We start from the raw sequence: 26137 nt of genomic DNA, 5'->3' as shown, positions 1-26137 counted from the left end.
AAAGCTATGTGCTTGTGTCAAAAATAAGAAAAAAAAACTCCTATTTCTTCTGAATAGTTGCAAATGATCACCAAGGGAGACGATATGAACACTTATTCAACACTCAAGTCTTGCATTTGCAACTTTGCACTCTGTCCACTAGAAGGGCACCACAGCAGTGTCTTCCTCCTTGTTCTCTGTCCCTGCACTGTTTTCCTAGATCTGCCTGGTGAAAAATATGGAAAATAATAGTCCTTGAAATATTCCAATTACATAAGCAGGAACAATCAAGAGGATGTTTGAGCCGGTCCCAGTGAAAACTATGAATTTTGTGTCTGGGAAGTATCACTACAAATCATCTGCCACACTGGCAAGGGTGCTCAGTGGAGAAGAGTAATTTGGGGAGGACCCTGTGATGATTTTCTTTCTTGGCTGTCCATCAGAGAATATTTGTCCCTTAAGTTTCTTTCCCTTCCCTCCCCTCTCTTTCTTTTTCAGTTTTAACTGTCATCAGTACTAACTGTAACCACCAAAGCTGTCATTTGCCATCAGCTATGGAGCATCTCACCATCCTTTGTGCAACAAGTCAGATTAAAAATATTACTGCGTATTGAGAGAAAGTACAGAAAAATGCACTTTTGTGCACAGGATTAACAAGGTTTTGTCACATCATAACGGAACGCTTACATTACTGCAATGATCTCAACTAAAAGAAAACGAAGACTCAAAGGCAGTGCAACAATGTGTTTGTTTTAATCAATATGTTCATAAAATGTACACCATATTCTGATATGATATAAGATACTGCAGTAATTGAGCACTGGTTCAATGCTACAAGATAAAAAAGTTGTTTCAAATATTATAAAACTCAGAAGAAAATGCTGTATTTTTAGGAATTCCAATTGCCACATGGATGTTTTGGTTTTGGCTCAGCTAAAAAATTAAAAACCAGAATCACTGTAAACTTCTGGTTTTATCAGGCTTGCAAGTTCACGTTATGCATACAGTATCTAAACCAGAAAGAGATAATCAATTAAATAACACTCCCGGGTTTAAAGCATAATAGCAATACATAATGTACTGGTGTTAATATGCTGGTATTACATTTCATAAATGAAATATTCTTTATATAACTTATGGCTTATATAGTCCTTAGCTGCCAGGATGTACTTATTCTTTCTTTTTGGTGAAGTCATATGGTTTCCACCACTGTGCAAACTGCAACACTTTCTTCCTCTGTTCCTCAAATTTCTGCCTGACTCCTTTTCTCCATAGCCGTGGTTCCAAGTCCAGCATGCCACCAATGATTTCCTTTGCAGGTAGAACAGAGACAGATAATGATAAATACTAAAATATAATATCACTTAATGCTATTTTAGCATAAAACGTAAAAACACTAGTTTTCCAATTATGAGATCATTTGTGCTAGCTATAACGACTGAAAATTCTGAAAAACATACCAAGTAAAAAACTACAACTGTAGTTGCAAAATGGTTGCCCCATTAGAATTCTTCTAAATACAAAACAGCACAAATATCCTAACACTACAACATTGTTGATGCATTTCTATATTTGTGTCAAAGAAATGGGAAGCTGAGGAAAAAGAAAACCACTCACTTTGCTCTCAACTTTTTCAAGTTATATCACTCCCTAATCCCTCTTCAAACTTCTATAATAGCGACCCTTTCAAGAGCTGATGACTGTGATGTAGTAAGGAAAAGAAGATTTTATTGCGGTACTTTCTATGCCATAATGGAGTAATTTAACCTCACGTATTACAATACGAGTTGTCTGTGAGCCTCTGTATGACCTCTGTTTTACACAAATGTCAGTCAGAGAACCTATATGAAGATATCACCATCCAGAAAACGCTTTTTTTAACATCTTAAGTAGTTGCAGTTATTTTCTGACTGTCAGACTATATGTCAAATATCTAGGATTCCTATTCATTCAAAAGAAAATCTGATCTATAATCTATAATGTATCAAACAGTAAAGCAATCAACTATTCCTCTCTTCACAAGCTAAGTTATAATGACTTACCATGAAAAGGCAACTAATGAACTGTGGTAAGGTACCTCAAAGTGACTGCTGTAGCAGCAAGTGGTTTAATTACTTAAAATTTACACAACAGAGTACAATTGGTAAATAGGTTTTGCATATAACAATACCTTCCCGAAGTAATGAGGGAACTTGTGTTGATCTTCAATGATATGAGCAAACCCTCCCTGAAGGCCAAAGTCCACTGAAAAGTATGGTAATCCTTTAGGAACCTATATAAAAAAAAATGCATTTTTAGATATTTAATAGACTGGAAGTACTTAATAACCTCCCCACAACTTCTTTAACAAAGTGCCTTTATAGTTAGTAACAACAAATTTTATTTTAAATCACTTCTCAGACCACTTAGTGCAGTATAAAATTGCTACGGATTAACAGTAAAACCAATGGGTAAAGGGAAAAAAAACAACACATGACAACTAGACACCACAAACAGGAAAAAAAGGACTGCCAGATGGCAGAACCTGGAGGACACCACTACAAATCAGGGAGGGATGGAAACAAGGAAAGAGCTGGACCACAGAATGCACACTGAGCAAATGCCTTTCTGAGTCCACAGCTTTGAATTATATGGGATGAGTACTAATTTTAAGCACATTTATTAAAAATAAGGTGACACGCTGTAAGAGGAAGTGGTTACTCAGAGGAGACACTGATAGTCTTCATGAAGGAGGGGGAAGACAAGCACCTCTACAGAGAATACATTATTGGAAAACCCAACTAGATGAAGGAAATTATGATTAACTGCCAAAGTGGATAATTTCACAATCTGCTTATAATTTGTTCCTGTACAGTAAGGTTTACAAAGCCTCAAACTCATACGTATCTTCTCTGCTACAGCTAAAGTAACTGAAAACTTTCATTCAGTGTTCCTTATATTGCTTGTGGATGGATTTTCTTCAGAGCAGCCCAAACGAAGCAACGTTTTGGACTGGTAACTAGGCCAGTATACACCATAATAATATACCAGTGTTTATTTATTGCTGAAGAGTGCTTGCTCCTCAGTCAGCTGTCCCAGCTGTGCCCCCTCCCAGCCCACTGCTTGCCCCTGAATTTGTTTATTGGAAGGTCAAGAGTAAGAAACAGAAAGGCTTTGATACCATGCAAGAGCATTGGCTGCTCAGGCTCGTGTGCTAGGGTTCCGCCCCTAGAATCCCAATTTCTGCACACAATCAGACCATTAAATGTCACAGTCATGTCTGCTTCTCATTCCACACACCACCACTTCATAGTACAACCCTCTATTTCCCTCAGGTCAGACCCTAAATTGTACTTCAATATTTTCTTGAAGGCATTTATTTTGTTTTTTATCCTAAAATTATGTTAAAGTTAGAGAACTGTGAAACACTTTACACACAGATGCAGTTTATTAATTTAAAGAAGAGCCCTGAATTAATTTGAGAAGTGATCTACCTTCAAATGGGTATATAAAACAATTATAAAATCATATGGTTCATTAAAAAAAAAAAAAAAAAAAAAAAAAAGATGTCCCGATGCTCTATCACAAGACAAGAAAATTATACTTTGTTTTATTGAGACAGGTGTTGGCTTTCCCTATTATGAAAGGCCAAGAAGCAGAAGAAACCCAAAGTATATCTATGGACCAATTTTTGAACTTAACAGTTTTAGCATTATTCCTTCAAGATTTATATGAAAAAAACATTTCCTTTGTTTTAGAAATAAAGATTTATAGCACTATTTGCATCTTCACTTCATAAACTTAGCAACACCAAAGGCTGTTCCAGGTCAATGCAAAAGATACATCATATTCTTTCCCAGACAGCAATTTGTAGATCTTTGATCTATCTTAATTCTTAAAGTTAATCAAGAAAATTATGCTGGTACATGTACTCAAAATGCCAGCTTTGTTCTCAAGCAATGTTTGCAGCTCAGTTCATCTGTTGTTGAAATAAATGGGAATCTTTTCTAACATCAATTATGAGTTCAGTCAGACTCCAATGCTCATCACGTCTATGCCATCTCCCGATCCACTAATTTAATTGCGCTCCTTTTCTTCTCTCTTTGAAACAGTTAATAACTTAAATAGATTAAAGCAATTTGCTGAAAATTTCAGTGTTCAATACATTTCATTACTTACAGATTTCCGAACATCTTTTGAAGAGAGATCAATTATCTTCTTGTTCATGGACCACTCTTCATCAGACTCCATTATAGCTTTCTGTAAAATCATTTATCCAAATGAGAAGATAGGCCTTCGTACAGCAAAGAACTCACTTTCCAATGGAGTAAAGCAAACTTTGCACTGCAAGTATGAGCTATTTCTTAACAAAGTAATTTTATTTTTGGTAATCTTTCTGATTTCGAGAACTTAGATACTTTATAGAGGAACCATTTAATATCTTGGAACTCACTTAATTCTATTCCTTTTTTTTTTTTTTTTTCCCCCGGAATCTTTCTTTAGCCTGACAAGCTATCTCTAACAAGAAACTTTCAAATTATTAGGGAGTAAAAGGTCTCAATTTCTTTTTACTGAGCTCATAATAAACTTGTTCTGATTTCATTATGCCATATTAGTCTTTTTTTTTTTTTTATCTTTTATCTTTCTTTCCCTTTTTCATTTTTGAACTCCAAAAGGAAAATCCAAATTAGACGTCTGATTGCACTCAAAGACTTGTAAAGCTGACTCTGCATCTATCATAGTATGGAAGTGTAGGTACCTTCTTATTTTTCATTTACTGTGTATTTTAATGGTGGAAAATTTCTGAACACAAATGACATTGTGTTTCACCTTTCTGCTAGTTTTCAAAGAAAATACTTAATGCACTTAAAACATAGCCAATGAAATCAGCCACGTGGAGAGTTACAAATGTGCCATAAAAGTTATTGCACTGCTATTCATCACACTGACATCCACTTCATTAAAACAATTATATTATTTATTTTCAGAGAATATTTTCAAAGAACAAATAAAATAATTTACTCATAAATACTGAAGTATGTGCACTCATTCAAATTTACCCTTCAAAAACCTTCTTTTCCAGATACTAAATCAATACATTTGCTCAAAGATCAATAAACATTTCTTCACCAGAAAAAAAAATTACCTATTCAAAACTGGCACTTCAATATAAGAAAACTTTTCCAGAAATACTATAAGTTAAATGCATTCAAATGACCTAAAGCTTTTTCATATACCTTAAAGTAGATTGGAGCCATATCTCCTACTTCTTTTGGAAGAGGAATGCATTCGTATACCATGTGATATCGTTTCTTCATACTCATATTTGTTTCCATAAAGACACAGTCCAAGCCTTTAGCCTCAAACATTTTCACCAGTGCTGTTCTAAACATCTGTTAAAAGAAAAAGAATGAATAATGTGAATTAGCTTTTCAAAGCTTCCAGATAAAATATATTATTTCACTAATAGATATAAAATTCCTTAGAAAATCATAATAAAATGGAACAAAGCAGGCAGAACTGAACTTGGCGAGGGATGTGAAAAACAATAAGAAAACCTTCTACAGGTACATTGGCCCAGAAGAGACAGGCCAAAATGGGCGACCTACTCTGGTAAATTTAAAAAGAGAATGGCTTCAACAGATGAAGAGAAAGCTGAGGTGCTGAATGATGCTTCACCTCGGTCTTCACTGGTGGCCAGGATTCTAGTCTTTTTCACTCCCTAAGTCTTGCACCCCATACCTTCCATGTGGGGACCAAGGAGGGTAAATCCGCTCCCCACTGTAAGGGCAGGAGCAAGTCCGAGAGTGCCTCCTTAGGACTGAATGAGTATAGTCTATGGGGCCAGATGGCGTGCATCCCAGGGTCCTGAAGGAGCTGGCTGAGGTGAGTTGCTGAGCCGCTCTCCATCCATATTTGAGAAGTCGTGGCTGTCAGGGTGAGGTCCCGGATGATTGGAGGAAGAGGTCACGTCACTCCCATTTACAAGAAAGGAGCAGGGACGACCCGGGTAACTACAGGCCGGTGAGTCTCACCCTCGTGTGCCTGGGAAGATTATGGAACAGGATCCTCCTGGACAACATGCTTGATCGCATAAAGAACAAGCATGTGATCCGAGACAGCCACCAATGGCTTCTCCAGGGGAAGGTCATGCTTAACTAATCTTGTGGCCTTCTATGATGGAGTACGGCAGTTGGTGGTTGAAGGGAAGGCGAACCGATGTCATTTACCTGGACCTGAGCAAGGCCTTTGACATGGTCCCCCATCACATCCTCATCTCCAAATTGGAGGGAGGTGGATTTGATGGGTGGACAACTAGATGGATAAAGCAATTGGTTTGAAGGCCGCAGGACAGAAGGGTGGTGGTCAATGCCTCTATGTCAGGTGGAGGCCGGTAACGAGCGCGTCCCTCAAGGGTCTGTTCTTGGGACCGGTGCTCTTTAACATCTTATTAATGACATCGATTGAGGGAATGGAGTGCACCCTCAGCAAGTTTGCTGACGACACCAAGCTGAGTGGTGCAGTCGATACGGTGGAGGGAACAGATGCCATTTCAGAGGGACCTTGACAGGCTGGAAAGCTGGGCTTCGGGTGAACCTAATAGGGTTCAATCACGGCAAAGTGCAAGGTTTTGCACTTTGGGCCGGAAGAACCCCAGGCACCTGTACAGGCTGGGGGAGTTGTCCTTGAGAGCAGCTCGGCTGAAAAAGACCTAGGGTCCTGAATAGATGAGAAACTTAACATGAGCCAGCAGTGCGCTCTGGCAGCCCGGAAAGCCAAATGGGATCCTGGGCTCCATCAGGAGAGGGTGGTCAGCAGGGATAGGAGGTGATTGTCCCTCTCTACTCTGCTCTTGTGAGGCCCCATCTGGAGTACTGTGTCCAGGTTTGGAGCCCTCAGTACAAAAAGATATGGAGATTTTTGGAAAGGGTCCAGAGGAGGGCGACAAAGATGATCAGGGGGCTGGAGCACCTCCCCTATGAGGACAGGCTGAGGAGTTGGGTTTGCTCAGCCTGGAGAAGAGAAGGTTGCGGGGTGACCTCATTGCAGCCTTTCAAGTACCTGAAGGGAACTTACTCCCAGGAGGGAGTAAACTCTTCAAAAGGGCTGATATACAGCAGGACTAGGGGAAATGGTTTTAAGTTGAAGGAGGGAAGATTTAGTTGGATGTTAGGGGAAAAGTTCTTTACTAGAAGGGTGGTTAGGTCCTGGAACAGGCTGCCCAGTGAGGTTGTGGATGCCCCGTCCTTGGAGGTGGTCAAGACCAGGTTGGACGGGCCCTTGGGCAACCTGATCTAGTAAATGTGTATGTTTGGTGGCCCTGCTAGGCAGGGGGGTTGGAACTACATGATCCTTGAGGTCCCTTCCAACCCGGGCAATTCTGTGATTCTGTGATTCTGTGAAAGCAGTGATCTTGATGGAACAAGATTTCAGGACATACGAGTTCTTCTTGGCAGGGCTGCTCTCAATAAGTTCTACTCACAGTCTGAACTCATATCTGGGATTGCCTTGACCCACATGCAACACCTTACACTTTGCCTTGTTAAATCTCATTAGATTCTCATGTACCTACTTTTCAAGCGTGTACCGTGTCATTCAAAACAATATTATTTTACAAAGCTGTTGGAACATGAGACAGTTTCTTATCTGACCTGGATTTCTTCCCAGATTTCTTCATCCAAAAGAGTGGCTGCAGTATGGTGTTGTAAAGGAGCTATCAGGCAGTGACCTTCAATTAAGGACTGGTTGCTTGGCAGAGACAAGTATACCTATGAAGAGTGAACAAAAACTGAAGTGCCTATTATTCTAGTGTTTAAAATATTCTCATCGCTAAGTTGAAGAAATACGTCATCTGCTACAGTTCAAACCAATAGAAGACATTATCTTCTACTTACAGCAAAGTATTTACAGCAAGGGCTGCTATAAATCCAAATATTTATACATATTTTAAAAGAATTAACAAAATGAGGATGGTTTGGTTTTGTTTATTCCAAAGGATTTTAAGCTTAAGAATGAAATCCTCCACTTGGGTTTCTTTGAAATCACTGAGATACAGATCTTTATCAGTTCAAATTTCCTCCAGTGTAGTATGACTTAGCCTTCCACAAATCCACCTACAGTATTTACTTAGATCTTTCATTATTGCTTTATGTTTTCCACAAATCAGAAGTTCTGATATCAAAGACTAGCTTTGCAGTTCACAACAGATTCATATCTTTTTCTCCCTAATCTTTGAGGAATTCTTGAAATCAACTGGAAGGGCAGGGAGTATAAGAGGCAGAATAATCAAATAAAGAAGCAACTGTGCTCTTTAACTCAATCACTCCACTATTCTTTCTTTTTTACATTTAATTTTGTGCTAAATCGCTATTTTCTTACCTTGGTACCAATTGCAATAATAAGATGTTTAGAAAGTTCACCGCTATCAAAACAGTAAGGACACTTTTCCATGCGTGCAGCAAGCTGCTGGTGCTCATGTATTGCTCTTCTTCTTTGTGTTTCTTCTTCTTCCCCAAGGCGTGCTTTTTTTGCTGCTTGGGAAACAAACATATCATCCAGAGTGTAGTAGTCTCTGTCAGTTTTCTCCATAAGCTGAAAAGACAGACAAAAAAAAATTGCATTTAAATATAAATAAGTTAGGAAAAAAGCATACTTTGCTCTTTGTAATATCCTTTACTACAAAAAGGATAAAGTGTGTAGCAGAAGCAGCACTACTCTTTTCCATACGGCATCTGCAAACCATACTATTATCAGACACATCTCCTGAGAGCAATCATGCCCTGTTTCAGACAGCTCAGGTATTAAAGTACAGATGTTTAACAACAGGAAGAGGAGTATATCACTATATTCCATCACAAGTTAAGAGCTAGTCACAAGTACCTTGGCAAAACTCCAACTTAAAATAGATGTACTATCTTCATTTAATCATGTACTATCATACATTCTATTTCAATCTTTCCCCTCCTCTTCCTTTCCTACTACAACTACCACTGCCCACTAAATCATGCACTGTAAAATAGCTAGGCTGTGAATCTATGCCTCATCTTCATGCTCTGTGAAAACATGCCAACACTCTTCTCAGGTGAACAACTCTAAGCCACTCTTTGAAGATGTCATCTTTGTTTTCAGTACTTTCTCTTTCTTGAATGAATCTGTTCCTGGATAGGGATAACCAACACAACTAAATGTACAGAAAAAAAGGCTGAATAATTCCTTTTTTCTTTTGTTTTTTGTTTTGTTTTGTCTGTTCGATATTTGTTACATTTCAGGTAGGATCCGTTTATTTAAAAGAAAGCTCAGAAAATTAGAAGAAAATACCTGAAAAGTCACAGAAATATCTGTTTTGCTAAGCATGATCTCTTTAACGTAACAGAACTCTCCACAAACACTTAAAAATACTCTATGGATCCCAGTAAGCAAGTCCCTTCCTTACACAACAGGAACACAAGTCAAGAATTCTATCTGCTGATGAAATTAATATACACCTTGTTAAACAGGCTGGCTGACGTCTTTCTTCAACAGTGGATAAAGTGCTGAATACAAGACACATAGAGCCCAAAACAGAAGGCTCATCTTAAAAGCAGTAACCGTTATTAAAATACTGTCTAAAGACCAGATTTGGTTTTCTCCTGGCATAGTAATGAACAACACAAGATTGCTACATTTCAAATGGTAACTCAGTAAGACCAAAAAGAAATGATGATGATGTCCTTTAGCAACTGTATTTTTCTTCAGTTAAAATTCAGTGACTCAAACTTAAGAGTAGGTCTGGAATAACATGAAGTCGAATACATACATAACCTTGAGTGATATCAATAAAATAAGAGCAATTTAGGAAACTTAATAATTATAAGCTATAAATGCAACAAAAAGAAGGGGGGGGAGGGGGCGGGGAAGGAAAAACAAACAAAACATAACAAAAAGATCATTGGTAAAAGTTGGAGACCAGAAGAACAGGTGGCGCACCAGAGAGATCTCTCAGTGCCTTCTGAAAATCTATCTGTAGCTGTTCAGAATTCAATATTAGAAGTCTTCAAAGTGAAGGGAAAGGGCAGAAAAAAATCAATAATGTCTTCTATTCCAACAGACTTTATACAGAAGTGGAATCACATGCATACATCACTCGTTCAATACTTTAGGACTTTCTGTAATGAACACATACAAAGTGTCAGTGCGAGTTTCTACGACAGCCTGGGTTCCACTTGGTGTCTACCTGCATATGAGACAGTAGAATGCCTCAAAGTTTTTGATATTTCTGGGAAACAGAAAGATGTGTAGAAGAGTTTATACCAGTAGAAACCATGAAGGTCAGTGAGGAATAGCAATATTAAATGGCATTTACAAGACAAAAATTTGCCAAGCTACATCCTAATGGTTCATTTTACAGCAAGCAAATTTAGAGATGCTAACCATAAAATACTATCATAAAATCATAAAATATTATTCCCTGACATACATTTTAACAAAACTGAATAATAAAAAATACAAAACTTAATCTGGAAAACTCAATTTGTTTTACGAGGTGACACATTTTGCTCTACAAGACTGGTCTAAGCAAGTCAAGAAACTCAATAAAATAAACACAAAACTGTTTGATAAACAGGAACAAGAAAACATAGGTTCCAAAGAAGTATTTTGGTGAGAGAAGCCACAGCAAAGGGGCATTTAGAGAGAGAGCATGTACAGATCAGGTTCAGATTACCTCTACTACAGAGTCTTTACCAGAAACAAACAAGATAATGAATCCCAAAATCACAGTTGGAAGGGACACACACGGATCACAGAATCTCAGGGGCTGGAAGGGACCTCAAGAGACACTGAGTCCAACCTCCCTGCCAAAGCGGGTTCCCTACAACGTCACACAGCACTGAAATACAATAAAATGCAGCTACCACTACAGCAGAATAGATAGTATTCTTCAATTACTATTCTAAATACTAGATTAAAATATATATGTATATATAGTTATTCAGGAAGAAAACTGAAGTTCTCTCTCCAAAAATTTCAACTCTTATAATAAGGTGCCTGGTATGCTTTGCCAATTGCATTACTTGGCTATAACAAAACTCTCTCAGCAAGTTACTGGGGTAATTGAAAGAACAGGAAGACAGTGTTCTCCTAAATGCCAGAAGGGAAGCAAGCAGTCATTTAAAAACTGATTTATTTCATAAATATGTTCTTCTGTACAAAACACACAGCTGAGTACAAATTCAAAGGAGAAACCCTACCAAGGTGTTGCTGGAAAGCCCCTGTACTGCAACAAGTGTTTGCACCTGTTAAATGTGGGAGTCAGTGCATTTAATTCCCTTGCCATGCAAGAAGCTACTTATGCAGGCATTCTGTATTTTGGACTTCACAGAGAAACAGGCGATAACTTATGTAGCACTTCAGGTTTGGATGTCCTAGGAATATCACTGACTAGCTTAAAGTTAATATTAGAAATAGACACTCATGAAGACAACATACCTCACACTGTTGTTTCTACCAGACAATGGCCAAAAAAGTAGAGCTAATCTGACACCCTCATAAGAGAGTCCCTCATGTTTTGTTTCCCATGGGCCACGTTCTTCACTCATAGGTCAACTCTACTTCCCAACTTTTCCTTCTCCTTTGGCAAGTAACGATCACCCAGAGAATACACAGGCAGCTTTCACCTCCTACCACCAGTCTCCTGCAATTCATGGCATGTAATTACAAAATTTCTCCCATCCATCTCACAGAGGATCTGCTTACCAAAGCCAGGAGCAGTTTGGGCTTATTTAACAGAGATAGCATCATTATTTTGCTTGCCCTGGCCAATGAAAGGTCTGCATTATACAAATGTTCAGGAATAGTGAGGGAAGACACCGAAATTTCATCCAGGAGATTACATTTTCATTTAGACAGCTCTACTACAGTGTAAACATGGCAGACTCCCAGGAAAATAAATAGGAGAGAGAGAGAGAGATCTGACCACTCAGTACAGGAACTCAAGAACATATTAGCATCTGGCAATGCATAAATGAGAATGATTTGATATGGAAAAGCTACAACATTGTGCTGTATTTGCTAACGAAATCTTTAATATATTCTTTCTAATCATGCTAATTACTATATTACATAAGTAATTTCATTATATAATATTCATTTCATGCAACATTTGATTATTTTTTTCCCCCTTTTACATTACTGAAGCCAGCAGGCATCTTGGCATGGGGCTGCTTATGAAAGTAACTCTCACAGACCTGTACTCAGCCTCATTTTTCTGCCAACACATGTTCAGAAAACTGGAACTGTATGTCAGTTTAATTTTATATTGATTCTGTTTTTCTTATTGCTACAGTAAAACCCCCGGAGTCTTACACACTGCTGGCAGCCTCCATATTCAATCTGAATCGCACTGTGCCTCCTATCTCTCCCTCTGCTGGTAATACTTGCTCGTCAGTGCACCCTATGGAAAGAAAGCCCTACTAAAGAATTTAATACCATTTGAAAGTAAACCTCAAGTCACAGAACTCCTAATCAACAGGGATTACTCCTACATAATACACTGATTGCAGCTTTTCCTCTTCAGATTTCCTCTGAAATTTCCTCTAATTCCATTAAGCACAATTAGAGTGGTAGCAAAATATACCTGCATTTTTTCAGATTTATTTTTTTTTCAGATTTACCTTCAGCTTATTTTCTCATTCTATTCTGTATTTAAGCATTGAACTTCTGCTTCTGTTGTTTTTTAACACAATCACAATTAAAGTCACTTCCATATAAGCTAAAAAAAAGGTGCATCTGCTTGGAAGATCTGCAAAAAAGCCTCTATAGATTGTATAAAACGTATCGGTTTGATTTTAAATTGCCATGGCAACGCTGACGTCTTCAACTTTAAATGACAGTGTTAATATTTGTGGGATGCTGTACTCATAATATATTTTGGGAAACTGCAAAAAAGAATAAACTATTATTTTAGAATGTAAACCTGAGTGACAAAAGAACATGTCACCATACTTAAATTTAAACACACTGTTTGCAACAAAATCACCATAGAAATAAGTCTCTCATCTCAAACTGTATTTGCTCAAGCTTCGTTAAGATAAAACTTTATCATGTTAATTTTGTTACTGTAACTCCAACCTCCCTATAACCACAGAAACTGGGTTGGTAGGTTTAATTCAATGAATAATGCCTCATAAAGGCATTTCCCAAACTTCTTTTCCTAGTAAGATAACACGGTAAACTCTACGGTTATCCATCTACGGTTAAGGCACAAAACATTCTGTCCTGCACAAGTCTCCATAGAATCATAGAAGTACAGAATGGTCTGGGTTGAAAAGGACCACAATGATCACCTGGTTTCAACCCCCTGCTATGTGCAGGGTCACCAACCACCAGACCAGGCTGCCCAGAGCCACATCCAATCTGGCATTGAATGCCTCTAGGGATGGGACATCCACAGGCTCCTTGGGCAACCTGTTCCGGTCCATCACCACTCTCTGTGTGAGAAAATTCCTCCTGATATCTCACCTAAACCTCCCCTGCCTCAGTTTAAATCCATTCCCCCTTGTCCTGTCACTATCCACCCACATAAGCAACCATTCCCCCTCCTGCTTACGTGCCCCTTTCAAACACTGGAAGACCACAGTGAGGTCTCTTCGTTTGTACTTTACCTGGTAAACTTCACATAATTCATAAAGAACACAAAACATTTACACAGATGTTTAACATGCTGCATCCATAGAGTTCCTCATTTTCCCGGGTTTTCTTTTCTAACCTAGCTCTCATGACTCAGATTTGGTTCCAATGAACTGTTTTAGCTCAGTGTCCAAGCAATACACACAGAAAGCTGTTTACTGCATTCAACTGAAGCCTAGTGGAACACAGAACACAACAAATGGAATTTTTTCACTCAGGTTTCTACAGTACACAACGTGCATGCATACATCTTCAAGTGAATGTAAAATGCAACAATGCACAGAGCCTTGTAAGAATACTATCACGTCTATTAAGCATTGCCCTTGAAGGGCTTCACCAAGTGCAGAAAGAACAAAAGTTTTAGTACCTAACAGCAGGAGCAGCATCCTGCATTCCTTCACTTTAGCTTATAAGGTGCTTGCAGACATTTACTTTGATTTATGACGATGGAAATGCAAATAGGTACAATAGACAGGTTCGCACAGCAAGAGAAAATGGTAAGGCTGAAAGCAATTTGCCATTTTACAGATTCAAACCAGAGAAAGGCAACACACAAATTCCCTTTTTGGAAATCCATAACACCAGCACATCTCTTCAGTAAATATGTAATAAAAGCCAGCATTACTAATGCCATTTTGTACTTTAAATAAACGTGTTAAGCATTTAAATTCATGTTATAGAAATGACTGCAGAAAAATTAGTTCATGGTCAAGATTGAACAGGTCTGATGAGCAATACAAATTAATACAAATGAATCTTTCTTGCTTTTTGTAAAACTTAATAAAAGCAACAACAAAAAGAAAAATCCCGAGTAGAATTTCTGCATCCAAGTAAAAGGTAATTTCTATTGAGGCGCCGTTCCAGAAATCAGTCTCCATACACCCACAAGCATCTATTGATGAAATGAAAGGATTAAGTACGTTTTAACAGCATGAATTTGGGAAAATTGAACTACTTGTAACAGTCAAGGGCAGAAGGAACTACTGAGAAGTTGCTTAAAGCTAACAGTAGTAAAAACTGAATACTTCACATATACTTTGTATTATCAAACTGTCAGTAATATATATATATATATATATATATGTATATATATAATTATTTTTTCTATTTATTTATTTATTAGCTTTTTTGGTATCCTTTGGTCAGTAAGAAGCAGGAAGACGCAAATCTGTTTTCCTTGCTGAAGAAAGTAAAAAGCAGAAATACCTCAAACTTCTGGTTTGAAAGAATCAGATTTTAAAGCCTGCTTATACTCATTTTTCGAAAAGATCAGTGTTGGGTATTTTGTTCCTGTTACTTAAAACAAAAACAAAAAACAAAACTTCTCCACCACTGAAAGTAAAAGATATGGGGATTTTTCATTATGTTTCTAAGTTGAACATATTAGCATGCATAAGACAGCTGTGGCAGAGGCTGTACTTACAAGTTAACTGAAGTCCATGCCAACCTGTTGCAAACTAAAGCCAAAAAGAAGCAGTGCAAGAAAATGCTAAGACCAACAGGGTTGTATTAAATGCAGATCTAGAACACAAACAACAAGCACAAGCAAACTGAAAACGCTGGAATTTGCTTTTCATCTTAATTTAAAACCTAGGCTCAACAGACTAAAATAACTAGCATGGAGACAGTGTACCTCTTTTGTCTGACCTTGGGGAGCTCCTGAGAAAGGAAGACTTTATGGGTGGATAAAGGATTTGTTAGGACAACTATGACTTGAGCATATTAAGTCTGTGAAGTTGAATGGGACTGTGGCATGAAATAATTTCATATCTACCTTTATTTTCCAATGGGATTGTAGTAAAAATACGCCCTGTATTCCTTTCTTTACAAGCAACTGTCTTGTCTGTAGTGCTATCTCCCTCTGAGTAGCCACACCTAAGAAATCACAACAATAACTCAACAAAAACAGTTCAGACAGGTAAGATGAATGAAATTACTCTGCAGATTTTTAACAGATAGGATCTCCCTTCTCCCATCCTATGCAGGATATCATTTGCAGACCTTCAGCAGTTTCTTCCCATTGTTCTTCTGAAGGATGGCAGATTCATCTTTACTGATATGTTTGCTACCCACGAGAAGAAAATAATTTATATGTGTCAAAGTAGTGTGCCACGCTATCATACTAAAACTGACATAAGATGTTTGGTTGCTGGGGTTCCTGCTGAACTTACTTACTTAATCAACACAGGAGAGATGCAAGATTTTTTGAAGACTGTCTCGCTGAGCTCCCAAATAACAACACAGATGTGCAGCGCAGTACAGGCTTATAAATACAGAAACCAACGCTTCAACGTAATGCTGACCTTATAATGCTGCCAAGAACACATTCTACCTAGAGATATATATATGGAAACCTGAGCATGCCTATAGTCAGCTTCTTAATTTAAGTCGAAGAAGCAATCACCACTGGATGAAAATCATCACATTTTGTAGTGATAAACTATACAGGAACGATTAAAGCATTCCAGACCTTAACAAAGGAGAGAAACTAGAATGTATAATGCTCCTTTTTATGAAACTTAAATGTGAGATTGCATGGTACTGCAGATCTTTGGCACTATGAATTATGATTTGGACAACTAAAAACACAGTGCAATTATACATTTACAGAGCTTAAAGCATAAGCTCACCTTGAGCAGTAACTGACATAAAGATGTTCTTTAAGCACCTGCTCTAACTCATTTAGACAGTAAGATGAATGAAATTACTCAACAGATCTCCAATTTCTCTTCCAAGATTTAGCCAAGAGCTGGTCGTGAAGCTCGTTCTAACAAAATCATGTGATGTAGCTCCTCTTTGTCTCTTATGAAAAGAGAACCACAGCACAGCAGATCCAAAGTCACTGCAAACTTCAGAGCCATCATAAACTAAAGAAACCAGATATATAAACCAAGAAACATTCTTCTAATGTTACTAAGAAATATTATCCTAAAACAAATAAAGAAACAAACAAATGGAATGGAGAACACTGAACTCAGCTGTACACTGTACTGCATTCTGACTATTTTACATTACAAAAATCAAACTCCAGCAACAGCTAAAACATTCAGGGAGAAACTCCTACACATCTGCAGCTCTCAGCAGTTCTCATGTGGAGGAGAACTCTCTCAGCATGTGGAAATCCTGAGACACAACTGTATTCATATTTCCATTCTCAATAATTACCAGTGAAAGTGTAGCTTACAATCGCCACATCCTCTCTGCTCCTGCTCACAGCCTCCAAATTATCCTGTGCTCTACAATACAAGTTCTACCACTTCCCTCATTTTCTGCTTGAATGAAAACCTCTATCGTGTCAAACTCTGGTCCATGACCACTGTACATTCCATTTGATAAAGAAGCAGTTGCTTTCTACAACAATTTTCATTCTAATTGTGACTTCTATTCTACCAGTTGCCTTTTCCCCAACCAAGCTGAAAAAAGCTTGTGTCTTTAACCACAGGGTATCCTTCAAGTATGGAAGCATCACTGGTACACTATACTAGCATTACATGCTTTTTTTTAAGTTCACCATTGATTCCCATCTTTCAAAATCCCCTAAGTTGTGCTTATCTTTTCAATGACACTGGTCCTGAGATGATGTTTGCAGGCTCACAACTACTCTCAAATGAAATAGTAACAGCCTGTGGTGTTACATGTGCAGTTGAGTTTCTCCCAGCTTCATCATTATCATTCATTTAGGATGAGAAGTAATGGCCTAAGCTGTAGTAGGCAGTCACAGAAAGGGTAAATCTGTCAGGAAGGTTTAGAGCGTATGGTGGTGATGAGTTGACAGTTGGACTGGATGATCTTAGTGGTCTTTTCCAACCTCAATGCGTCTATGATTATCACTACTCCATATGCATCAGTCCTGACTTTCATCTGAACTTACTGTCCAGATACCTATGATGAGATCTCTGTATTTTAGAGGACTACAGCACAATCTTATGTGTCTAAACTAATTTTCTTAATTCCTTTTATACCCATAAAATCATTCAGCAGGCACTCAAAATAGGACAGATGACTCACACCACTCAAATACATACTTGTCTCCAGTGACTTCCTGAAGTGAATCTCAAGAATCAGTTCAGATATGTGTTTCATAACGCTTTTTGTTTTTAATTCCTCAGTTCTTTATAGTGAGCTCGAGTATTAACACACTTGAATGACTACGTAACAATATGTCAGAAGGATCCCTCCTTCCAGATGGTTTCTGTACATGTCCAACAGAAGAGATGATTATGGAGTGCAGTTGTAATCTCCTTTTATAATAAAAAATTAAACATTTATTCCTGCCTTCTATTTTCCATTTAAAGAATGCTACTGCCATTGCCATCCTTTGGTCCCCAGCACCATGAATGAGTAAAGGCTGCACTCAGTTCCTCATTCAGCCACATCTCTTCTCACTGTTTTCAGAGCACTTGAGTGACCACTTGGTTTCAGTCATTTGTCATTATTCTTCTCAAGTTCAAGTTTGGGTTTAAAATGATGGATTTTTAAATAATTGAACTAAATCCCATTTCAGTGATACTATTGAGACAGTTAATCATTTATTCCCCATAGATAATCCCTCATGCAAAGGAATCGCTTTATAGTTTTAACCATTTCTCAGAGACATCTACGTACAAAAGGGCCTTCAAGATCAAGTCTGCCACTACAGCATGTTCCTAAATTCCACATCCAGACGTCTCTTAAAATACATCCAGGAATCATGACTCTACCACTTCCATGGGCAGCCCTGTCCAGTGCCCAACCTTGCTAACCATGAAGAAATTCTTACTAATATCCAGTCTAAACCTCTCCTCGTACAACCTGAGGCTGTTTCCTCATATCTTATCATTTGTCACCCAATAAAATGACTGAGGAAAGAGACCAACACTTTTCTCACTGCAGCTGTAGGAGCTACCTCTTCTTCAAGTTTAATAGCCCCAGATCCCTGAATTGCTCTTCAAATGCAAGTAGTTCACTAGTTCTTCTATCAAGCATTTACCTTTCCTAAACGCTCTATTTACACCTCAATGGATTATTTTTAACACATTTCTGCAGGCAACATACAGAGAGTTTAATCCCTGTTTTTTTGGTTTCAGCGAACTCAAAATATTGACTCAATATAATTCCCTCAAGAACATTTTTCAATCTTTCTTATCAAAGCTTGCTTCTATAGCTTGCTAAGCTCAGGCTCCTTTCCATTCCTCTTACCTAGATGCAGCAAGCACTTTACTTTTCTGTTCAGCCATCCTTGGACTTATTTATAACAAAAGTTTTATCCCATTTTGGGAAAGCATTCTCTCCCGTAAACTGTTTTGTCAGTGGTATGTATTTGCAGTTAACATTTAGTGCTAGAATTTCTTAACAGCCTGCAAGCATCTTCTCTGCAGCAGAACTGCAAGGTCGCAGCCTGAGCTGTTGAGCACCAGGTGAGAAGGTGTGGCTAATCCAGGGAGCTCTGGTGCAAACAATGCACGTGAGTGACTGGAAGGGCTGGAGCCTGGATCCAGCCCTCCTCACCTTCATTTATGGATTAGCAAATGAGGAAGCAGCATCTCTCTGGATAGGGACTGTACTCCTCTTGGGCTGCTGTTGGTCATTAGGAGGGGTGAGCCAATTTTCCTTCTTTTTTACCTGTTATTGCTGTGGTGCTTGTATCCTAATAGAAGGCACTATCATCTTCTATTGCCACATAATACTTTTCTTTATTAAAAACAAACAAACCTTCTCTTTAGAGGATAAAGACTATATTACACTATATTTTTCTCTACCATATGTATGCAGAAGTTTAGTTGCCAAGGTTTATGATCATTTGTAAAGAATTTCTATTTTTAGAAAAGCCAATGCCCAGCCATTTCTGTGCCATTCCTACCTGGATAAAATTCCAGCAATATCCCAGAAAACCTTTCAATGAAAATAACTTAATGAAAATAACTTAAAACTTTAAGGAATGGACTGTAGAGACAAGATTGCTTACCAAAAATGTTATGCACACATGATTCAGGGTTTCTTGTGTTTTTTGTTTTCAAATTGAATAATTCTAGCTTATACCTTTTAGCAGTAGGGACAGATAATAGAATAGGAGATAAGGAGTTGCTGAAAGGAAATAACAGGAGATGCTCGGTCCAGTCGCTAATTATCCTAACAATCCATAAACAAAAAGCAGAGAGAAGTACCAGCTACAGCTGGTATTGCGGGGCTTTTTGATATTGCTAAAAGCCAGAAAAATACACAGATGCATCACTAGAAATGTGATTTGTTCTTACACCGTATGTCCTCACAGTTGAAAACCGATTAATGGGCTGAGTGAATCCCCAGTATGACTGTTCTTATAAGAAGCATTCAGTCCTCAAGAACTAAGAGGATTTGCAACATTTCAAGATTGAAAGGAAAAAAAGAACCAAAATAAATTAACATGCAAAAATAACAAATTAAAAGAAAAACTATCAGAATTTTCCCTTTGGAGACTCAGAAAACTAAATAATACAGAAGCCTTTGATCTCCCTCCCTCCCTCCATGCTTTTCATTCTTCCCTGCATACAACCTAATCCTTACACTAATAATTACCTAGTACAGCAACAACAGTACAAAAATGGTAACTGAAGATGCAAGTGTTCTTTACAGTTTGAAGCAAAAAAAACTTAGAATCAATAAATACATATACAAAAATAGTTTCTACTTGTTTTAGAAATTTCAGGTGAGTTTAGAAGAATCCAAATAAATGAATGTTTCTGGTTTGGGGAGCAATTACCACTACCAAGATCTAATAGCTTCTTTCCAAGTGCCTTGAAGAGAGTTCTACTGTTACCAAACCCAGCAAGAACAAGTTAGACCAGTTATTCTTTTCAGACACATGAAAATATCAGTCCACAAAAATTTAAACAAGCCCGCGAACCATTTTATGGATGCAGTCAAGTGAAAGCATCAGAAAAAACACATGACAAACTAAGCACACCAATGATCATTTCAGTTTAAATAATGATTTAGGAATTTACCTTTAATACTCAGATTTGAATCATTTATTTTAAAATCCAGCTACACACACATATATATATATTCCATAAATACACAAAGTGCCACTGTTTCTGATGAAAGATACCTATCTAAAGAAAATAATTCAAAGAGAGAAGACAATACAAAGAATAAGTTTTTTGAGTTAAATGCTGACTATTTCTCTTTGCTATTCTTTTTAGCGTACGAAAACAGTATGAAGTCTTACTATGTCCTTATATTTTCATTCACTTTTCCATGTTTGCATGGTGATGACATATATGTAATTATAAGTAACATCTTGCACTATTAGAATGGTTTTCAAGCAAAGTTTTATACATTAGGTATTTGGGTTTTTTTGAGCAGGGAGAGTAAAGAAGGAAACAAAACACGTCATTTTTTGGCAACAACACATCTCTTTCTCTGATCAAACCAAATCTCAAGGGCATTTTCCCCTCCCTCTCACCCAGTATGCCAGTGAGAGAGAATGAGAGGTACCAGAAGCAGCTGCATTGGAAGCATAAACCACATTACTATGTAAAGCTCTGATAACCTCTCCAGAAGAACTTCCTGCCAGAAGGTTTATCACAACAGATTAAATATTTCCCGCTGGACATTTTCTGACTCTTTCAAGTAACACCATGAGAATGAGAATATAAAAATGACACCAAACAAATACAAAACCACTTTTATGGTACTTTCCGGGACTCTAAGCACTAAAAAAAGCTGCTCTTAGTCATCATTGATTTGGGGAAAACAGACTTTGTCAGGTATTTAAAAAAAAACGTACAGCACACTAAAAGAATTTACCTCAAAAGTTTAAAAAAAAACAGGCAGAACAATCAGCTTGTGAAGGAACCGAACCATCATATTTTCTGCATACACACAGGTTTCCATGACTTTGAGAATGTCAAAGCAACAAACCTAGCACAGTGAGACTCTACTGTCTTCTCAATACTTCTGATAGTGAAATGCTCAAAAACACATAGCTTACCTTTGATGCCATACGCATGAACAATGCATTCTGATCCTCCGCTGTTCTCATTTTCTCTTTTCTGACTAAATCCTGCATGCTCATACTATCATCATCCTGAAAATATCTTACTCTTTCTTTATCTACATGAGTCGTGACCTAAAAACAATGAAAATAAATATTAATCTGGTGAGAAAGCTTCAGACCCTGATAATTTCAACAAGTTTAAAGAATGAGGGATCAAGCTAAACACATCTGAAACAACTGGGCTTGCTGCTTCATTTAACTTTGGAAAGGAAAGTTTTCCATTTTCTTCAGTTGTTTCAGTATGCCTAAATAAAAATATTGCCTACAACTCCTACATCCTCAGGCTGACAGAGCTTACCAAGTCTGGAAAGATGCAGAGTAATTCACTAAAACATCTGATCAGTTCACAAGATGGAACGAACATCTAAAGTGTAAATTCCATTATCTACTGTAGTTTTTAAAAAAATCAAGCAATTACAAACACTACTGAAAATGTGTATAAATGTGATACCTCTGCCACCTCAGAGTGCACTGCAAAACAGTTTGTCCTTCAGAGCAGGTCTAAGCTAAATACTGAAGAAGGATATGGTAGGATATGGTCATTAACCATATGCCAAAGGGGGTGTTTTCCCAAAACAAAAACATACACCCTAAAAATATAGAGGTACTGAATGCTGCCCTAAGATTCTGTCCCCCCAAACACTTTTCTGTTAAGGTTAGGTCATAATTTTTATTACCATCACCAGCATTTTTTATCAGGAAGAAAGGGAAAATAGTCATGGAAGTATTCAGCTCTGCTAAACTTTACTATTTACAAACATTATGTAATATAAACTGCTTAGCTAAGAGACTGTGAGAATCTGGGGAGGAAAAAAAAAAGACACTTGATAGTACACTTAAATTCTCTAGGGAAATGTAAGTCTGAGAATAAACTTAATATATGCTTAATAAATATGTACTCTATCACTTAATTACAACCATTATCTGAAGGGAACTTTTAACTACCTATTGACATTCTGATATGACACTCTCATTGATTACTGCACCACACAAGGACATCTACAAAATCATTTTTGAATTACACTCCTTAATACTCACTTTTTTTTTTAAACTTACCATCTGTCTCTTTCTCCGTCCTCCTTTAGGCTCCTTTGGTTCAGCTCCTGCAGTCACAGGCCATGCCCTTCCACTCTGATCTGTTCTGACAAGGATCACTTGCTCATCTTCTTGTTGGCGTGAGGCCTGTAACAGGTTTTAAGATACACTTTAAAACAGACAAAGACAAAAGAAACACCTAATCCCACATTAAATAAACAATTTAAACCCTAAAGATTAAAGAACAAATTACTTTCTTGTTGCATGTTTGTTTGAATTATAAGAAGGAACTATCATATTAAACACATAGTGAAAATGAACAGGATATTGAAAATGAATCCAACTAGTCAAGTCCAGAGTAAACATGTTTTTGTAAATGGAATTAACCTTGTATTCTTGATTCTTTCTCATAAAATCTCATCCCCAGGAGGAACACAATGCTTCTGAATCCTTCACCAGAGAATACTGAATTAATTTACACAACCAACCCAATGGTGTACTCCTGAAAAACATCTGAAGGGCTATGGCAATTTACCACTTCTGCTGTGTTTTTTATTGGTGATTTTGGTTTGGGCTTTGGTTTTGGTTTTGTTTCTTGAATGGGGTGGGAGTTGTTTGTTTTATCTTGGGTATTTATTTGTTGAATTGTTGGTTGGCTTGAGTTTTTTTGGGGGGTTGGTTTTGTTTTGGTTTTTTTTAGTTTGTTTCTCCAAAATTTGGCAAGCAAGATAGTCTAAACATTGACTATTACTTCTGAATATATCCCATGAGATCAGACTTTTATTTAAACAATCATAGAATCACAGAATGTCTTGGGTTGGAAGGGACCTTAAGGATCACCAAGCTCCAACCCCCTGCTGCAGGCAGGGCCACCAACCTCCATATCTAACACTCAACCAGGCTGCCCAGGGCCCCATCCAACCTGGACTTGAACACCTCCAGGGATGGGGCAACCACAGCCTCTCTCAGCAGCGTGTTCCAGCACCTCACTGGAAAGAAGTTTACAGAGTGGTCCTTACCATCAGATATAGTTATAAAAGTTAAAACCAAAACTACTGGTAATGCTGATTTGACTTTATCAGAACCCATGTAGCATGATACCAACCACTGGTTTCAGCTCAATCTGTCAGCCAGCAATAGGAAAATAGCGAAGTCTCTATCATTCATATGAACACCGAGGAGACTCCCTTGTAGAAACACTTTGACAGATAATGTAATTCCTTGTTGTACTGAACATTTTCGGAACTATAAAGCCAGTACCAAACTCCTGCATCAAGGACCTATTTACAAATGAGGTCATCTTAGTTTGGACAGAAAAGTTAATTCCCTGGACTCCAGACCTTCACACCTGAGACTGTAACAGACTCCAAGATCTACCAGTGAAGTTCTAGAGACACATTGTGTTATGCTTCTGAGTACATCCCAAACTGTCCCCATTTCACCAGAGATGGGTAGCTCAGTATCTTTTCCACAACCAAGCCCAGACAAAGTACCTTTATCCTGCACCTTTATCCCTAGTTGTCATATTTCAAGTCAGCTGCTCATCAACACTCCAAAAGATATAGGTTTCATTCAGAAAAAAAACTGACATCCTTTCATGAACATGTTCTGGAAGAAAATAATTCACTTGTGTGGAAGACTTAACTTCAGTGCAGCTCAAGAAGATTATAAATCCACCTCCTAGGATTTATCTACCCACCAAACAAGGAGGGAAAGAGGAAGATGAGACCTGCAATATTTGTACAGGAGTAAAGAGGAGATAGGAAGGATTCATTTGGTGAGATTGATTTGGGATGGAAGTCACCACTCTGACAGCTGAGCTGCATGATGAATATCATGTCAGGAGCCAGCTTAGCACAGCACTTTCCAAAAGTGGGACAACAGTACTTTCCCACAGCACAGGGGTGCTGAGTTCAAATAAAGACATAGATAAACAGGGAGATACATTTATACATTAAAATAAGTAGAGGAAAGGCAGAAATTGTTCACCAGAAAAATAAAAATGTGAGAGCTTCTTGATTACACACCAGACAACAAAGATGTTTAGGCAAGTCAGGTGATGAAATTAGAGCAACAAGGGGGACATCACTAAGTCTGGTGATATTAGCACAGCCTTTGTCAAGTTCTATAAACAACCTTATTAATCTCAATTTGAAGCTATTTTCCACTAACCAACTGATGTGTCTATTTTGCATGTGCCATTCCTCCCTAATGAAAGCCTGTCCCAGAAACCACTATCAGATCAGAATGTTCTAGAGATACTGAAGTATGCTGGCTCACACAGCTTATATTTTACAGGAATGGGCACACAAGTGTAGAAGCTATGGAGAAAAAACTGTGTAGATATACTAAACTTCCCATTTCCGTACCATTAAAGGCAGACCTCACTTTTGCAGTGCAAATCAAGACGTCCAACTATTCTCTATATGACAAGCAGGTAACCAGTACAAAGAAGTCAGATGAAGCCATCAGGGCAAATTTCAGCTGGCTCCCATTTACACAACATGTAAAGCATTCTTGTGCTTTATATAGAGAGACTCACTTTGAGAATGGATTTTGCTTGTTTTAACTTGCTTTTAGTATCTTGAAAGTATATGTATCCCTTCATAAAGTGGCATGGCATTACATGCTGTTACAATGCTTACTTTAAATCTCTCAGCTTTCCAAATAACTTCAATTATGTTCTGCTATATTATAAGTACAAAATAAATTGTCATATCAATGCATTAATTTTTCCTGAATAATTACTGTCAGATAAATAACATCTTACAGTTAAATCACAGAGAATCACAGAATGATCCAGGTTTGAAGGGACCTAAAGGATCATGTAGTTCCAACCCCCCTGCCTGGCAGGGCCACCAAACATACACCTTTACTAGATCAGGTTGCCCAGGGCCCCGTCCATCCTGGTCTTGAACACCTCCAAGGACGGGGCATCCACAACCTCCCTGGGCAGCCTGTTCCAGGACGTCACTACTCTCCTAGTAAAAAAATTCCCCCTAACATCCAACACAAATCTTCCCTCTTTCAACTTAAAACCATTTCCCCTTGTCCTGCTACAATATGAACAAAAGTACATTACGAACTTTTAGAATACATATTGAAGTATATTAAATACTACATATACTATTACATGTTAAAATTGCAACTGCAGAAGAGGCTCAGTCACCATTCCTGAGCCAGGTGATGATCAGTACACAGACAATATAACTTACATCCCTTGCAAGCAATGTTTGGGTGAATTTACTGAACAAGACTGGAATTCTTTGTTGCCATTAATGAAGGGAACTGAATTTCTAGTTCAGGCCGATTAAACATGCAAAGTACAAAGCAGTTCTCAAAAATATACAAGATGCTGCAGAGTAATTAACAACTTAGTGAACAAAACAATGGGAAAGATAAATGCTTAAAATTAAATAAGTAAATAAAACACAGTTCCATGAAGCACTTTTGAACTCTCCA

The 26137-nt window shown here is 37.8% G+C and overlaps 1 protein-coding gene across 2 annotated transcripts in view; it reads right to left on the bottom strand.

The window, feature by feature from the left end:
- Nucleotides 1-708: 708 nt before the first annotated feature.
- The window catches only part of CWF19L2 (CWF19 like cell cycle control factor 2), a 50074-nt gene continuing 24645 nt past the window's right edge, over nucleotides 709-26137 (bottom strand). Inside the window, exons 11-18 of one of the 2 annotated variants that reach the window (XM_015852225.2) lie at nucleotides 22697-22822; nucleotides 21575-21712; nucleotides 8338-8550; nucleotides 7611-7727; nucleotides 5196-5351; nucleotides 4138-4218; nucleotides 2150-2251; nucleotides 709-1290 (exon numbers count right to left, since the gene is read on the bottom strand). In XM_015852225.2, coding sequence (XP_015707711.1) covers nucleotides 1150-1290; nucleotides 2150-2251; nucleotides 4138-4218; nucleotides 5196-5351; nucleotides 7611-7727; nucleotides 8338-8550; nucleotides 21575-21712; nucleotides 22697-22822 — 1074 coding nt within the window. In that variant the 3' untranslated portion in view covers nucleotides 709-1149. The remainder of the gene's footprint in view (nucleotides 1291-2149; nucleotides 2252-4137; nucleotides 4219-5195; nucleotides 5352-7610; nucleotides 7728-8337; nucleotides 8551-21574; nucleotides 21713-22696; nucleotides 22823-26137) is intronic. The other variant, XM_015852226.2, reaches the window with a different exon arrangement.

The sequence above is a fragment of the Coturnix japonica genome, chromosome 1 (assembly GCF_001577835.2).
Source record: "Coturnix japonica isolate 7356 chromosome 1, Coturnix japonica 2.1, whole genome shotgun sequence".
Lineage (NCBI taxonomy): Eukaryota > Metazoa > Chordata > Aves > Galliformes > Phasianidae > Coturnix > Coturnix japonica.
This window is presented reverse-complemented; position numbering and strand designations above follow the sequence as displayed.